The 16,985-nt window shown below is 42.0% G+C and overlaps 1 protein-coding gene across 1 annotated transcript in view; it reads right to left on the reverse strand.

Annotated features, from left to right (window-relative positions):
* LOC126269980 (fibrillin-3-like) overlaps nucleotides 1-16,985 on the reverse strand; it is a 737,299-nt gene that overhangs the window by 41,088 nt on the left and 679,226 nt on the right. The window contains exons 18-24 of the mRNA XM_049974034.1: nucleotides 16,243-16,452; nucleotides 12,044-12,164; nucleotides 8,917-9,053; nucleotides 2,435-2,574; nucleotides 2,241-2,343; nucleotides 1,878-1,903; nucleotides 1,708-1,788 (exon numbers count right to left, since the gene is read on the reverse strand). Coding sequence (XP_049829991.1) covers nucleotides 1,708-1,788; nucleotides 1,878-1,903; nucleotides 2,241-2,343; nucleotides 2,435-2,574; nucleotides 8,917-9,053; nucleotides 12,044-12,164; nucleotides 16,243-16,452 — 818 coding nt within the window. The remainder of the gene's footprint in view (nucleotides 1-1,707; nucleotides 1,789-1,877; nucleotides 1,904-2,240; nucleotides 2,344-2,434; nucleotides 2,575-8,916; nucleotides 9,054-12,043; nucleotides 12,165-16,242; nucleotides 16,453-16,985) is intronic.

The raw sequence follows: 16,985 nt of genomic DNA on the forward strand, positions 1-16,985 counted from the left end.
AGTGAGTCTTTCCTTGCACACTTTTCCGCCGATGCACTTTCACCTTAAATTTCTAGACATTTTGAAGACAACGTGCCACGGAACAGTCGCGTTTCACCGACAATAAACACGTATTTCCGATCGTGATTCGCAATTAGGTCATGCAGTATTGCCTTCCATTCTGTTGCTACGATTTCCTGCACATCCTTTGCTTCGCCACACACTTCATTCCATGAGACTTCGTGCCTAGTGATGAAACTGTCCCGCCATCCAATGGATGCCTTAAACTCCGTATTCCGAAGTTCTTAAGCGTATCTGGGAACTTTCATATGCAACATGGGTCCAGACAAAGGTAACTTTTTGATCCACTAACATACGAACCCTTCCCACACTATCTCGTTGACTTATTCATTTCCCGTTCTCTTGGTCTTTCTTTTCATTTGCCCGTTACGATTCATTCACTAATCTTATCCCTGTTGAAGTTTTATTAATTTGTGTTTTACCGCATTTGGTACCGTAACATTATTTCGCGCACATAGAGTCCGTTTTTCTCACTCGCCTCGGTTACCTTAATGTTATGTGTTACCCTACCGACACATACTTTATGTTCGACTTCATTTTGTCACTTAAAGTGTTACAAGTCAACTGAGACTGGCACAAAATAATGCAGGAAGTTCATTTCTTTGGAATGCTTGACCCTGCCTGGAGAAACATTGTTTAACGGAACAACAATGAGCTCCTTCACATAACAGCATTGTCGAGGCTGTACAATCTTCGTTACCTTGTATAGAAATTAATAACTGAGCTATATTGTGTTAGTGTTTTCCATATTATGCATAGAATTATTACTTAAGTCTTAAAATTTTCGCATATTTGTATCATTTGGCCAAATTTCGAAGTTCTACACGTTTCGCTTTGATCAAATTTTGAAGTATATGTACCATTTTTACAGATATCTGAGGATGGTTAAGTCCGAAATACGTCATATTAGAAGAAATTAGGTCATTCTATTTTTGAAGCATCACGATTTGTTAAGCGACCAGTTCAGCCTATACGCATTACTTCTGTTCAAATTCCGTCTCCATTGCAGGCTTTCCTGGTTAACTGAACACGCAATGGTCGCAGAAACAGACCTAGTACATAACACTTATCTGACTCCTACAGGTGTATCAGTGGACATCGGAAGATGTTTTTTGTCACAGAAAACATACTGAAACACGGCTGAAATACAGCACGATTGATCCACAATCTTTGCAAGTTATGTACTTTTTTTAACTTACTTTTTTATTTGTTTCAGTAAAGTGCATACAGCAACGCTTGAGGTTCTCGAGGAGTATAACATACTAGACACGTACGAGCCATACGTCGCAATTCACGGCCAGACCGTACATCAAGAGGCTCTACGGACGACGTTAACTGAGATTTAGACATACTTGTGCCCTTGGGCTTAACGAATTCATCACGCCGGTCTAACGAGATGCTGCCGAGTACAGGCCCGTAGCAGTGGGCGAAATGCCAGGATAATTCTCTTTACACAAATTCTGCGTCTCCGTAACGAAAGGGGTCAAAATCATAATAACACAAGCCTGCCTCAATTCAGTGTTTTTGTATGTTTCTTTACTTCCTTTATTAATTCATTAAGTGTTTCTACTTACGAATACTAGGATAGTAACATACATAGCAACAATAAAACACGGAAAAGAACTCGTACATTAACAGGGTACTTACGGGATAATGAATTGTATATATTTTCTTAGTTGTCGTCTTCCGCGGACATATCACCGTCTTTTTGTACGGTGGACGTAATCTCTGAAGAAAATAGACAATTATTTCAGTGACTCTTAGAAAAATATCCATGCAATATATATATATAACAGCAAAAACCTTTATGAACTTACGTGAGTTGGTTTATTGATCTCGTCACCTGGAAATGAGGGAGAACCAATTGAGAACATAGTTTTATACAATGAATCAAAAGGAAAATGGATAAAAGAAGAATTATAGAATGATTATCCATTTGTAGGAACACTATAATTCTACACGTACATATCCTGTCACATATTACAGAGATGCTACACCATATTGTTAATGTTGCGGCCTGTGTTTGCTGTGGAAACGGACAATCATTCTGAGTAATGAGTAAGTTTGTTTTACGCGAACCATAATCTTTAATGACATTATTTCCTCTAAAATCTCTCTCGATCAGTAAATATAAAACAAGAATTATTTGTAAAAGTGCTCTGGACATTGAGCGTACGTACCTTTCACATGTATGGAGAAGTGGCACTTGGCTTTGTTTCCAGCAGCATCCGTTGCCACGTAATTAATTTGATGCAAACCCTTTGAGAACTTCTCTCCTGAACTCTGCAAATTCATCAGTTAAAATGAGTCAGTCATTTCCGTGCTTCTTTCATAAGTATGGGTAACAGTAGGTCAGGCAGCCCACGAAATTTACCTTAGATCTGTATATGTTTTCAATTCCGACGTTGTCTTCAAACTCCGGTTCGGCCCATGAAACAGCCCTGTGTAGCTCTCCAGGCCGCAGGAATACATCGAAAGACTGGGGGCAGGTCCTCACTACTGGGCTCTCCAGGTCTGCAACAGCAAATTTTCTGAAGTCGTAGTCTTTCAGATACTAGCAGTGAGGGAATGCACTGTGATTTCTGAGAAAGTCTTGCAAGTGGGGTCACTTCATAATTTCATTCCTAGCACTACGTTTCCTTTAGTAGTGGATGCTTGTCTCAAAAATCACACCGATCTTAATGAACCTGTATTCTGTCGTGATGCGGGGTATATTTGTATGCTACCTATCTTGTCTGCGGACAAAACCACTTTATTGTAAATCTTCAGCAGTGCGACCACGTCTAAATACGCTTATATAGCAACTGAAATGGGCTGATGGGGTTTGTTAGTCTCACTCAGTGAGATAGCGCAGAGGTAAGACAATGGACTTTCCGAGGATGTCCGTTAAAAACCTCATAATCCAGATTCCAGTTTTGCTTGTGATTTTCCTAAATCTCTTATGGCGGTTGCTGGGATGAATCCTCAGTAATGTCACGGCCGACTTGGTTCCTCATCCTGCATCGATTTCGATCTTCTGCTCCGCCTCTGTTGACCTCATCATCAAAGCGAAGTGAAACTCTGATCTCCCTTCCTTGCTTTTTGTGTGGTTCCTATGAATAAGATATGTCATCATTGTGCGTTTTCATTATCATATATTTTTACATGTGATGTGATTCCGTACACAAAATTGTTCTAATAAATTCAGATACCAACCCTTGTTTATTACCAGTATTACCTGCTGTCCAAAAGAACAGACACCATATCCGTATAAATATATAGTTCTGGCAATACCGGCCATGAACTCCTGCTGTGCGGATGCACACATATTCCTCGAACTCTTACGGGGCTTGGTAAGAACGTCTTCCACGAGTAATGAGTGTGTTGGGGTGGGACACAACGAATGTAGTGCGTGGACATGGAAGGTGAGAATGTGGGTCTCCCGGAGGCGTGAGCGAGATAGTCCCTGCAGTCGCACAACCCTCTGCGCCCTCGGTGGCTCAGAAGGATAGAGCGTCTGCCATGTAAGCAGGAGATCTCGGGTTCGAATCCCGGTCGGGGCACACATTTTCACCTGTCCCCGTTTATATATATCAATGCCCGTCAGCAGCTGAAGGTATTAATATCATTCTAATTTCGTTCTAGACAGCTGCAGGTCGTCAATGGTGTCTACTCTTCCGGATATGTCCAAAAGAACAGGCACCATATCCATATAAGTGTCCATAACAGGTTTCTGTGGTTTGAGGGAAAGTGGGATTTTGGCTTTTTCCATTGTTGAGGATAGTAACCAGTGCAAAGGGCAGTGGTGTAAAGGCTTTTAAGGGTGGCTCAAAAGTAGAGGGGGCTTTCTTTAAGATATTGATAAGTATTGCATTCGTGGCTTGGCGAGCTTTTACATATTTCGTAGAGGACTCGTTTTATGTCATGAGCTGTGATTGGTGTATTTAAATTGTTTATAGTTACATTGTTCAAGTACTGGAAGCTGGAAGCCAGGGGCAGTTGTATTTGCATGATAGTGGATGGTAGGGAAAAGTGACTAATCAAATTTGCATCATCAGGGATGGAAAAGATGTCAGAGAGATACGATGCACAATGGTTAGCTTTGCTTAGGTTGTCAGGTAAGGGATGGTTATTGTGGAGCAGTGGATAGTGAGGTAATAGGTTGTTACCAGTGAGTTGATGGATGCTTTCCAATACTTGGAAGAGTTAAAGAGGAGTGTGGTGTTGAGTCTGGCGCATGTTTGGTGCCAGTTCCAGCATTTCTTTTCATATATTAAATTCCTGATATGATAGCATTCGCTGGTGGCCTGTGAGTGTACCTCGGTCACAAGTCTGCAAGAAAGAGCAATACTTGCGATGGGACTCGTGGAGGAGTACTAGGGCTTGGACTGTGGTGGTGGTGGGTGGAGGGGGGGTTGGAGCTGAGGGGGGAATTGAGGAGATATTGTCCTGGTACGAATGTGGGTGGACATAGATCTGACAAGGTGAGCTGAAGGAAGGATGTGGCACATGGTATATCACAAGCTGATGAAATGTCCAGTGTTGGATTCCATCTGGGTTTTTATGCATCCACAATAGGCATTCTAGTTGGGTAACTCAGGGATGGAGACTGGAATGGGGTGCATGGAGGTGGTGTTGTGTGTAGAAGAATGCGAGGAATACAGGAAGGGTGTTACTTCCAGTCAGATTGAGGACTTCTGCAGTGAGACATCCATGGAGACTGGGATATGCTATGATGACATCGATTGTGGTGTTACTATCAGGATGTATGTGGTGTGGGATGGGTACAACTTCACTTGCTGGGGACCTGAAAGTATACGCCATCACTGGAGTTCTGTGGAGGACTTAAAATGGACATTGACATCAGCAGCAATATTATAGGTGGAAAAGATGTGAGGTGTTTAGTAGGAATATTGTGAAGGGAGTATTACATAGAGATGTTCTTGATGTGGCCGATTGCAACTCCACCTCTGGATGTGGGAAGGGGGTCACGTGTGTGTTGGAGTATACACCGAGAGGTTGGGATGGTGTGATACTATTGGAGGATAGAGGTATGGACGTTGTGTTTGGACAGGGTGTGAATTAAAAAAAAGTTTACTGGCGGGGAGGGAGCAGATGTTGTGGTACACGATTCTGTAGTGCTGTCTTGCCATTATGAGGGATAAGACTGGTTTGTGTGGATCAGATCGACGAGGTTTAGACAACGGCGTCCAGACAGGTGAAGATGGACCTGGTTGTGGTTCAGTGTTGCGATGAAAGATGGATTGTGCAGCAAGGGAAATTTGTTGGTGTATGTCTGGACATTGGAATAGACAGGCGCTTTGGAGGACTGTTATAAATTTAATACAATCTTCAGGTGTCAGATCTGGATGGAGTGAATTGTTGGGGTGAGTGGGGGCATAAATTTGGCAGATTGGGACCGTGAGCCCAGGTTTGGTAGGTTGTGGCTTAAGTTCGCACTTCACAGAATAGGTGTGACACGAGACATTGCAAGTGTTGCAAGTAGGAAGAGGTGCTAGGCAAGGGCGTTGTTCAAGAAAATGGGAGGCTCTGTAGTGTGGACAGGTAGGTGAGTTTTTACAATCTACTGTGAGCCGATCATTGTAACAAGGACAGATTTGGCAGCAATATGACTGGCGATAGGATTTCCGACCTTCTACTTTGTGACGGTGGTCGTATATCGGAGCTCGCTCTTGAGGAGAAGGTCTCTGTTGGTGGCAGATACAGAGAAGACACGGACGAGACGAGTGAGGTCAAGGTCATTATTGATCCAAATATCTTTCCGGACTTCTAAAGCCAGGTGGTGGTTCATTACGGGTGCTACTTCCTCATCCGTGATCTCAAGGTCAACTTAGAGATCACTGCAGTGAGGGTGGGAGGACGGTGGAGAGTTTGGGAGTGTGAGTGTACTGGTGAGAGGTTTTAAGGAGGCCTTGGAACATAGGTAATGCGAAGAGTTTTGGGCTTCGTCTTGCACGTGGTTCTTGGCGAAGGTTTAGGTTCAGCGTGCTCTCCGTCAATATTAAATTGTATTCTATTTTTCTGGTTGAACTGTTAACCAATGTGGTCGTGATTTGCTTATTTATTTTTCATTAAACTGACAGTTCCGCCCATTTTTTTTTTGGCGAGTGGGCGGTAATGTTAAGCCTTGTGTGATTAACTTAGTTTATTTTAATGACGTGACACACAGGCGGAAGACACAATAGCTGTCGAAAGCTGTGCTTCGGCCAGGTATGACAGCGCAGACGCCATTTTACTGGAAATGTGCTCCCGAATTGTAATTTGTACAGCTGAGATCGTAAGCCTTTACCCTGTTGGAGGGTCGTCCAGTTGGATGATTGTTCCAGTACCAATGTTTGCAAAGGAACCAATGTTTGCAATGGACAATTTTAATATAGTGAGCTGGTCAAAATAAATGTTCAAGAAAGGGCTCAGTGGCTTACTGTTCAAGCATCCCTGTATCCAAGCCAGCCTGTTCTATGGTTTACCGATTCCTACCCTTAACCTATTGGTATTCCCTTTCCAAAATCAATTCCTTATAAAATATGAGAGTGTCCTATTTAATTTGTAGTCTACTGTACATAAAAGTACCGTATTGTACACAGCGAAGTATCCCAAAACAGTGTCTTTAAAAATGTCGCCAAAAGCGCTCCAGTACATATAAGGATCAAGTAAGTAATTTGATCTAGAAGAAGTCATTCTTTTAACGAATCGTTAAAAAAAGTTTACGTCACTTGCTCCAAATCTGGTAAATCGTCCAAATTTACGAAACTTATGTTAAGAATATTTTAAATCAGTACGCTGCTGATAACACATTTTATCCGACATTACATTCCTGGGGTAGAGGAAGTAATACTGTCATGTGTGACTACATGTTTATACACCTGACAAGGGACAACCGAAATGCACGGTAGAAGTAACACCGTCAAACTGCACACCTATGTGCTAGCAATGTAACATTTATTTTTATCACCAACTTTAATTTGAGGCTTCAGAATTACAGTCTCTTTCGACCAGCAGAAATTGCACAACTCACGGATACTCTAACGATTTACAACATAATTCATGATCAACTTTCAGCACCGATTTTTCAGGCAATGGTGTCGTATACGTGGTATGCTTCAAAATTAATTCCCGAAAAACAAATATTTTAAAATGTAAGCCAAGTCTGTTTTCCGCCGAACCTTCGCAGGGGACGATGTAATTATGTGAATCTTGGATTCATTAGATATTGTTAGTGCCATGATTGTATCTGTTTCGAATGTTTATTTGGGAAAAACAGAGTATGTAGTTGTTCGAAAGAGATGGAGGACATGCAACAAAGTGATTGAAAGAGCCATTATAAAGCATCCTGGATTAAAATTTTGATTCTTTACTAATCTAACTCGTTTGAGAAATTTATTTGCTAGCCTTGTTATTTTTTCATATTGATTTACTTACTTTAATAACCACCTTTTTCACACCAATTACGAAACGTAAAGAAATGCAAATGAAAAAAACTTCTTCATCGTAAAGAAGCACAGAGTTTAGCTTACTTGATATAAGTTCTTCTTCTTCCTCGGTTGAGGAGCTTGTAAATGGTCATCACAAAAACGTTTAAATCGCACGAGATACCGAATCAGTCTATGCAACACCAATAAGTACTCAACTGAAAACTAGATTTTTCGTAAATTATAGTCAACTTCGGTTTCTGATCGTGCGCTTTTAGAAAAACTTGTGTACTTGCCACAGTTGCAACAAAATATTTCGGGTAAGAAGTCCTTCTACAACTGTCACAATAGGAACATCTAGGCTAGAAATATGCATACGTACATGCCTCACGAGACAACAAATTAGAATCACATAATTACAGGCAAAGACCGAATCTGGAAAATCCTCTTAATAAATGCTACCTGACGTGAACCGAGGATTCAACTATAGCCGGCACTATCAATTTAGTGCAGGAAATTAAGGTACCCTGTTTTATTGATTCTAAGAGGTAACCCGATGATTCAATATCTGTGGGATTTACCTGTAATTACTTCAGTGGTCAGATCTGGATTCCACTATCTGCTCTACAGGAACAAAGCAAGTCATAATTTATGGAGTAAGAAACTTACGTAATGAATCTCCTTTGAGTGGGAGATACACGAAGAAAATCAAGAAGACATGACGAACAGAAACTAAACGCTCTGAATTGGTCTGCTGAAATGAAAACGCCACATGACTGGAAAGAGTACTGTTGCCAAATTTTACACGTGAAATAATGAAAGATGTGAATAAAATTCGAAGCTGCCTTATTTATGTAAAAGACTATCGCAACTGGCAAGAGTACTGTTGCCGATATCTTAAGGCGGGAACATACAGGTATATAAATGGCTAATTTCAATAGTGGTACAGGTCCATTTTTGTTCTTTGTGAGATACAGAGTTCTAAAGTAAAATGAGCGCTGAAAAATCTGCAGTTGAGATACCAGAAATATTCAAGCATATGGCTTGTTCTAAAAATGAACCGTTCTTTCTGTTTGTTTGGATCATTAATTTCAGAAACATTATAGGGAGAAAAGTGAAGGTAATGGACTTGTACCACTACTGAAATAAGTCCTTCATATATAGGTGACAAATACTTCGTATCTGAAGACGGAATGCTTACCTGTCATTAACGTACAAGATTAAAACTTATCAACTGGAAACCCACAGTGTACTCGTGGAAGCATCCTTTTTGTTTCTCATTTCGGATGCATTTCTAAATTCAATCCCTAATCATGTCTCTCAGATACTATAAGCCGCTTTGGTGGAATCGGTGTCTCGTCAAAATGTCTGTCGAATGTAAGGCTTGTCGACTTTGTTCAGAAGACTCCGGCAGTGATAAACGGATCGATGTTGCACAGGTACTCACCTTGGACGTGTATCTTGACGGTGCAGCTCGCTGTCGTGTTGTCCATTGGATTTCTGGCGATGAACGTTACCTCTGAGGTGCCAGGACCCAGCTGCGTCTCCAGCTGCTTGCCCCAAGGAGGCACAGAATCAATGTACCTGCAGGGAACCACATAAGAGCCTTTAATGTCCTGTGCTTTGAGAGAACTGGATTACAGTACATGCATAGTGTAAGGAACAAATATTCAAGACAAGTTTTCGTTTTATTCTTCGTTTCCTATCGAAAACATAGTTATATTACATTAAGTGAGAAGAGGAGGGGACCAAAGGATATGAAAATATGTTTAGCTGACTGAACGCCTTAATTATTGTACTTCAAAAATTATTTCACTGTAATTTGATTTATTGTCAGATACGATAAGATCATATCACGCTGAATGTTATGAGAGTAAGTTCTTACATGCAATAAATGTTTTCTTGTTTTCCTGACGATTAGGAAGGAGAATAGCTTGTAGTTATATTTCACCTTTTATACGTGCATAAAATGTTACGTGGGGTAGACATCTCAAAGTCAATGTACGGAGTAAAGTTTGTACCAAGTTACTGTAGTTTCCCCTGATAGGAAAAGAGACAAAAATTGAAACATAAATCGAAACTGACATTAAATTAATCAATTTTGTCGTACGGATAGCGAAGTAAGATAACCGCAAAACAGTACGGCCTCGATTTTCACATCACTGAAATACAAACGGGTGGTAGTCATTAAAACAAAAAAAGAGGACAGCGTGTGATGTTAACAACGGAAGTCTATGTCGATCAAAATTATATGTCTACTGTCCTCTTCCCTTCATATAACACTGCCTTTGCCTTTAGTTTGATTCCCTTGAAGAACACTTCTGCATATTCCTTCCACCTTCCAGACTTCCCTTCTTTGCCTAGTTCTGTCATCTGAGCTCTCCGTGTTCATACAGGTGCTTCAGTTCCTTCCAAAGGTCTCTTTAACCTTCCTATAAGCGATATCGATCTTTCCCCTAGTTTCACATGCTTCTACAGCCTTGGAATTTGTCATCTAGATGTTTTTCACTTTCAACAAGTCTCATTTTTAGACATCTGTATTCCCTTTCGCGTGTTTCATTTTCTGCATTTGTATACTTTTTCCTGTGTTGTCAAAGGAAATGTATTAGGCCTTGTCGTTTTAACTGTCTGATTCTGTGCTTCCTTCACTATTTCATCTCTCAAAACTACTTATCCGTCTCTTACTCATCTACTCTATTCCCCTCCCCACTTTCAAATGTTGCCTTGCTCTCCCTAAGAAAGTCTCAGTAACATCAGTTTCTTTCATCCTTATCAAGTTCCCGTGTCTTTAATTTATCACTCTGCTGCATATTGTCAAGTTTTACCTTACAGGTCATAAGCAATAAATTATTGTAACTGTCCACATCTGCCCCTTGGCAACGTCTTCCATTTTAAAACGTGGTCTTGAAATCTCTGTCAGAAACCTTCCAGGACTCTCACAAGTATACAGCTGTCTTACATGATTCTTAAGCCAATTGTCTGCTATGATTAAACTACGCTCGGTGCATATTTCTACTAGATAGATTCGCATTTCTTTACCCTAGTCCATATACTCCTGCTACTTTTCCTTCTTCTTCTTGACATCGAATTCTAGTCCCCAACCACAACTATATTTTCATCTTGGTTACCTACCTGAATGATTTCTTTTATTTCGTCATACATTCTTTCAGTCTCCTGATCAACTGCGAAGCAGTATGGCATACAAATTATACTACCGAGTTAGTGTTGGCTTCGTGGCCGTCATGGTTACGATAGTACGTTCACCGTGCTGTTCATAGTAGCTTTTTGCGCATTCCTATTTCATTATTCATTATTAGATCTACTCTTGGATTACCCCTTTTTCGTTTTGTATTTATAACAACAGTATTTATAATACCATCACTAAGTACAACATAAATTAAGTGCTACTCACTTCCAAAATGAATGGTGTCATAAACTACTCGCAGTACACAAACTAATATAAATGCCAATACTGCTGCATATTGATGATGGTGATATTCGGCTTGTGAGCGCTCAGCTGCGCGATTATCAGCGCCCGAACATATTCCCAACCGTTTCTCGGTCCAGTCTCTCTACTTTCCTGAATGATGATGAAATGATGAGGGCAAAACAAACACCAAGTCCCCAAGCGGAGAAAATACCACACACGACCGGTAATTGAACCGGGGAGCCCGTGATTCAGAGGCGGCAACGCTTGACACTAGTCTAGGAACTGCAGACTGCTGAATAGTGTCTACTGCTCTAGAACTGAAATATTCCTGCAGAATGTGGGTGTTAGATGAAATTATAATAGGTATGTCATTTAAATACACGAAACTGGGTGAATTGTGAAACCCTTTCATACTACAAGTTCAATATACGTAACTTCAGACAGTATTGTATAGAATTTGTAATTACAAGAAGAGAGACCACGAGTGTGTACCGACCTCTGGCTTGAAATATTTCGTGCTCTTGTCCTCCCGTAGTTGTTGTGTTACTCACAAGAGAGCTAATGATAAAAGCTTGAAATTCCCGGCGGGGTCAGGGATTTTCTCTGCCTCCTGATGGCTGGGTGTTGTGTGATGTCCTTTGGTTAGTTAGGTTTAAGTAGTTCTAAGTTCTAAGGGACTGATGACCATAGATGTTAAGTCCCATAGTACTCTGAGCCATTTGAACCATTTTTTTTGAAAAGCTTGAAAACATGTAATAGGAAACAAATATTAATTTCATATTCAAATCCAATAGTAGGAAACACTGATGGTCAAAAAGTTATTGCACAGACTGGATATTACGAATCAGTTCTCTTGCACGAATTTACGAAATAATGTTGAACGTAACGTAAAGTATTACAAATCTTACTCTCAGGATAAGACAATGATCAAATCGTACTACAGAAAGGAATAACATCATCGAACTGATATATGAACTACATTAGAATGTTTAGTTTTAAATAAATTAAAAACTGACAATAATATGTATCACATAACCATTAAAAAAAGAAGTACTTGTTACTTAAAGAGCTGTACGGTAGTGTACTGTAGTGATTACTTCTGCACAAGAGCAGAAAATATAGACAAAGAACGTAGCAGACTCACCTCCACCAGTCCATGTTAGATTTCGGCTGCTGAATACGAACCCGGACAGAGCTCTCATTTGGAGGTAAGTCAATTCTGACGTCATTTTGGCACTGAATGAAAGGTGCTGGCGCGTCAGAAGCTGTGGAACAAAGATCTTCGTATTTTACTTGCAATTAGTGTACACACAAGAAAAATAACAAAAGCTGTACGAGTCTCGATTAATAATGATAGCCATTCAAATTATTTTCCATGCATTATCTACAACAATTACGTATAGGGCGTCGACTCCAACACAATGAAATGAAATATCAACACAAAGACAATCTTTCATTTTACCATTGCGTCTTCGAACGAAAATACCTCTTTCCCATACACTTTTTATGATGTAGTTTGATAACATTATTACCTTACAACGCTGATCAAGTATTCTGCAGTTCATGAGCCGAAAATGTTAATGGACGCCAAGTTGCTTCGTCTTGCGGTACTTTTTCCAAATGCGGATTCTCTCAAGTGTTTCATGTAGACATGTAGGTTACTGGAATGCATCATGTCGTGGTTATCTGTTATTTTCTCCATCTGTGATCCTCCTCATTCCTCCACTTCGCCTCCCCCCTCGCCGCTACCCTCCCCCTCCCCCCACCCAGCCGGCACGTGCCTCCCTTCATCATACTGTCTACCTACTTTAGTATACACACGCAGTTCCTAATGTGCTGTACAATGCATCAAGATGTATTTATCCTCGCAGTTATGTGTGTGATCCGTTAAACACCCATTATTATACGACGTCTAGCTGAAGCCAGACATTTTGTTTATCTCTTTTGAAATATTCACCGAGGGAAATATATTTGTCAAACGGGGACAGAATCGTCTTCCTTCCGCTACACCCCGCTTATTGACGTCTTCCTTAACCTAACTCACTTACTCCCAATTACCTGAAGTCGTCTGTTAGCGTCAGTGTCTTGACTGTTACAGCATCTACTATTGTAGTTTCTTTATGTCCCACCTTCTTGTGTCTCTCTTCAGCATTTTCAGCACAACTGCCAGACATAATCAATTTTCTATCATTTCTCTTGCGTTTTCTATTGTAGATGTTCTCTGTGCCACCCCTCTGGCAGTATAACAGTCGTAAAATTTTGTTATATTTGTAGGTAACTCTCCAAGACATAGGTTCTCTTTCTTCCTACCAGCAGCGTAATTACGTCGAATTTGTTTTCATATGATATAAAGGAAACTTTATATGGTTAACGATGTTTTTTCACCAGATTTTAGTAATTTTTTTGTTTATCATATAAACCATGTTATTTCCATTTCCGATAACGAGATATCAATTGAACTCTGTGTACTGTTTTTTTTTTCAATAGTATGTGCACATTACTTTTAAAGTGTCGGCCAGTTTATAGTCTTAGTCTCCAAATTCGTAGTATTTAACGCAAACAGTGTGTCAGCGACAAAGTCACTGAATCGTACTGTGAAACAGTATATGAGTGGAGCAATAATCAAAACGCCAGTGCTCATCGGCACGATTTCCTGTTCTGCATTTTCTTCGTAACTGTATCGTGGCAGAACATATCACAATAACCCCCGTTAACATGTAATGGACCGTACACCTCAATTACAAAGAACACGTCCTCATGCAATTCGTAGCGTGTGTAGGTAAACCATTTCTGTTTTAATTAAAACTCTTTGGAATTTCCTTCTCCTGGTTATGACTTGTTTGTTCTGGTATATTTCGTAAGAGTGTGAAGAGACAATTTTTTTCAGAGAGCTTCTTTTTTAGACCAGCAAGTGTAAGAGAAGTTGTAAAGTTTCTGCAGAATAAGAAGTGTACTGCACAGTGTGTTTCCGTTACTTTTATACTAACTCTCAGGGATGATGATGCAGTATAAATGTGTAAACAGGAGGTAGTGAATTTCTATTAGAAAACATCTTAGTCGAAATATATATATGAATATGTAAAAATTTCATATGTGTCGTTGAAATGTTGACGATAATATAGGATAAATCCAAATACATACTTTTCTTAAATTATTTTTGTTAGTTACACTACATGGACAAAGTGTTACATTAAGAGCAGCGTCGCTGAAGCCGTGGCATCTTCAGGAAAACCCTGCCGCGGCCCGTGGATCCAGGAGAGCCTCTTCAGTCTCTATCGTAGTATTGCAATTGATGGTAGACGACCACCGCCTCTTCTCTGAGCAGCATTTCCTATGTTTCAGAACGCTCCGAAGCACATGGAACAACGCTGTCAGCATTTTTCCACTGACTTTTCCCAGTGTGAAGTCACCGTTTGTTGTCTCCGGGACCTGTTGTAGTCAACACCAACACCTCAGCGCACCGTAAATGCTCTCTGACTGACAATGTCTTTTTCCGTTCCTTCAGCTGCCTCGTGTTGGAGGGCGAGCCCCATTTGGCACTGTAGTCACGCAAATTTCACGCCATGTTGCGTCCAGCTTCCTACGAGCGACTGAGACACCTCTAGTAACATGTTCCCGCAGTTTCAGTTACTTTCACCGAATAGTTTATTTTTTGTGGTACTTTAGCGTTCTGATCTTTAAGGTTCACAGCGCTGTGTTTTGCACTGGAGCGTGTCTCCGCCTAGATAGCTTACTAATTTACACTCATGCTCATAAATTAAGGATAATGTTGTTATATGGTGAAACAACGCTCTGGTGGGCGGTTTGCGGGTTTAAATCACCTCGGGGTATGACCATGTGGTGCATGTGACGTGCGGTCGTCGCACGGTGGTGCTCGCAGCAGTCCACGTATGCAGAGGTGTGTTGGTGCATGTCAGGGTATGGTCCAGTGAGTAAGTGTGCAGACTTTTTCAGACTTGCTAATGGTGTGTTGAAAATGGCTCAAAGAACATACATTGGTGACGTTATGAGGGGTAGAATACTGGGGCAACTGGAGGATGGTGAAACACAGCAGGTCATAACACGGGCCCTCCGTGTGCCACAAAGTGTGATCTCAAGATTATGGGAACGATTCCAGCAGACAGGAAAGTGTTCAGGCGCTACATTACGTGACGTCCACAGTGTACAACAAAACAAGAAGACCGATATCTCACCATCAGTGGAGACAGACGGCCACGGAGTACTGCAGGTAGCCTTCCTCGGGACCTTACCGCAGCCACTGGAACAGTTGTCTCCAGACCATCTACAGACGACTGAATAGACATGGTTTATTCGCCCGGAGACCTGTAAGGTGCATTCCACTGACCTCTGGTCCCAGGAGAGTCCGTAAAGCCTGGTATCAAGAACACATTACTTCGTCATTGGAACAGTGGTCCCACGTTATGTTCACGGACGAGTCCAGGTATAGTCTGAACGGTGATTCTCGCCGGGTTTTCATTTGGCGTGAACCAGGAACCAGATACTAACCCCTTAATGTCCTTGAAAGAGACCTGTACTGAGGTCGTGGTTTGATGGTGTGGGATGGTATTATGACTGGTGCACATACACCCGTACATGTCTTTGAGAGAGGAAATGCAACAGGTCAGGCGTATCGGGATGTCACTTTGCACCAGCATGTCTGACTTTTCAGGGGTGCAGTGGACCCACCTTCCTCCTGATGGATGATAATGCACGGCTCCACCGAGCTGCCATCGTGGAGAAGTACCATGAAACATAAGATACTCGGGGAATGGAAAGGCCTGCCTGTTCTCCAGACCTAAATCCCATCGAGCACGTCTGGGATGCTCTCAGTCGACGTATCGCTGCACGTCTTCAAACCCCTACGACACTTCAGGAGCTCCGACAGGCAGTTGTGCAACAATGGGAGGCTATATCCCAGCAGCTGCTTGACCACCTAATCCAGAATATGGCAACCCGTTCTGCTGCCTCTGTACATGTGCATGGTGATCATATCCCATACTGATGTCGGGGTACATGTAGAGGAAACAGTGGCGTTTTGTAGTACATGTGTTTCTCAACTTATCACCAATCTTGTGGACTTACAGATCTGTGCCTATCCTATTTGTGCCAGTTTTGTGTTGTGCCACGTTGTGTGGCACCACATTCTGAAATTATCCTCAATTTATGAGCATGAGTGTAGTTCCAATAAGAGGTGAGAGACCAGATTTTTTTCCCTTTTTAGGAATGCGTGCTCCGCATGCAGCACAGTGCTTGTTTCGTTGGTTTGTTACAGACGAAACAACACTAGCGAGGCGGTGGTTAGTCCTCCTCCTCCGGCCTCGTCGCTGTGAGCTGTGTACGTACCCCGGAGCTCGCGCACGCAGGTGGGCTGCGCGCCTTCCCAGACGCCGGCGGGGGCGCAGCGCAGCACGCTGGTGCCCAGGTGTCGGTAGCCTGGCCCGCAGCGCACGTGGCACTCGGCGCCCGCGGCGTAGCGCGCGCCCGGACCGCTGGGCAGCCCCGGACACCGCACCTCGCCGCCCAGCGGCGCCGGCGGAGGGCCGCACACCGCCTCTGCCGGACACAAACACAGCACAGTACACTACAGGGGGCACCTGTGGCTTCTGTGACGGCGCACAAAGACGTTCTCGAACGAAATGATTTTGGCGTATCAGGATCAAAGGCATAGTTGTTCACTGACTGGTGTTTGCTTTTTCTTTTCGTCTATACCAAGGCGTTTCTGTGTAAAACAGTAAACCTCCCGCCCCAAATTCTTCACCCTTTTAAAAGTGAAAAATCTACAAGAGAAAACGCATATGGAAGGAGTTGTCCGAATTGGACCGAAATCGATGGATGCGATGTGCATCTACAAACAAACAAATTATTAGAAGTTCAGTAAAGTTGGAAGACGTATTAAAGAGAAAAAACTTCACAAACTGAGCAAGTAAATAACGAGCTGGTCCACCTCTGGTCCTCCTGCATTCGGCTCGAAATTCTTTGACAGAGTTGTTGGATGTCCTCCCTAAGGATCTCGTGCCAGATTCTTTCCAACCAGCGTGCTAGACCGTCATTGTCCCGACCTGATTAGAGGACCCTGCCCACAATGC

The sequence above is a fragment of the Schistocerca gregaria genome, chromosome 1 (genome assembly GCF_023897955.1).
Source record: "Schistocerca gregaria isolate iqSchGreg1 chromosome 1, iqSchGreg1.2, whole genome shotgun sequence".
Lineage (NCBI taxonomy): Eukaryota > Metazoa > Arthropoda > Insecta > Orthoptera > Acrididae > Schistocerca > Schistocerca gregaria.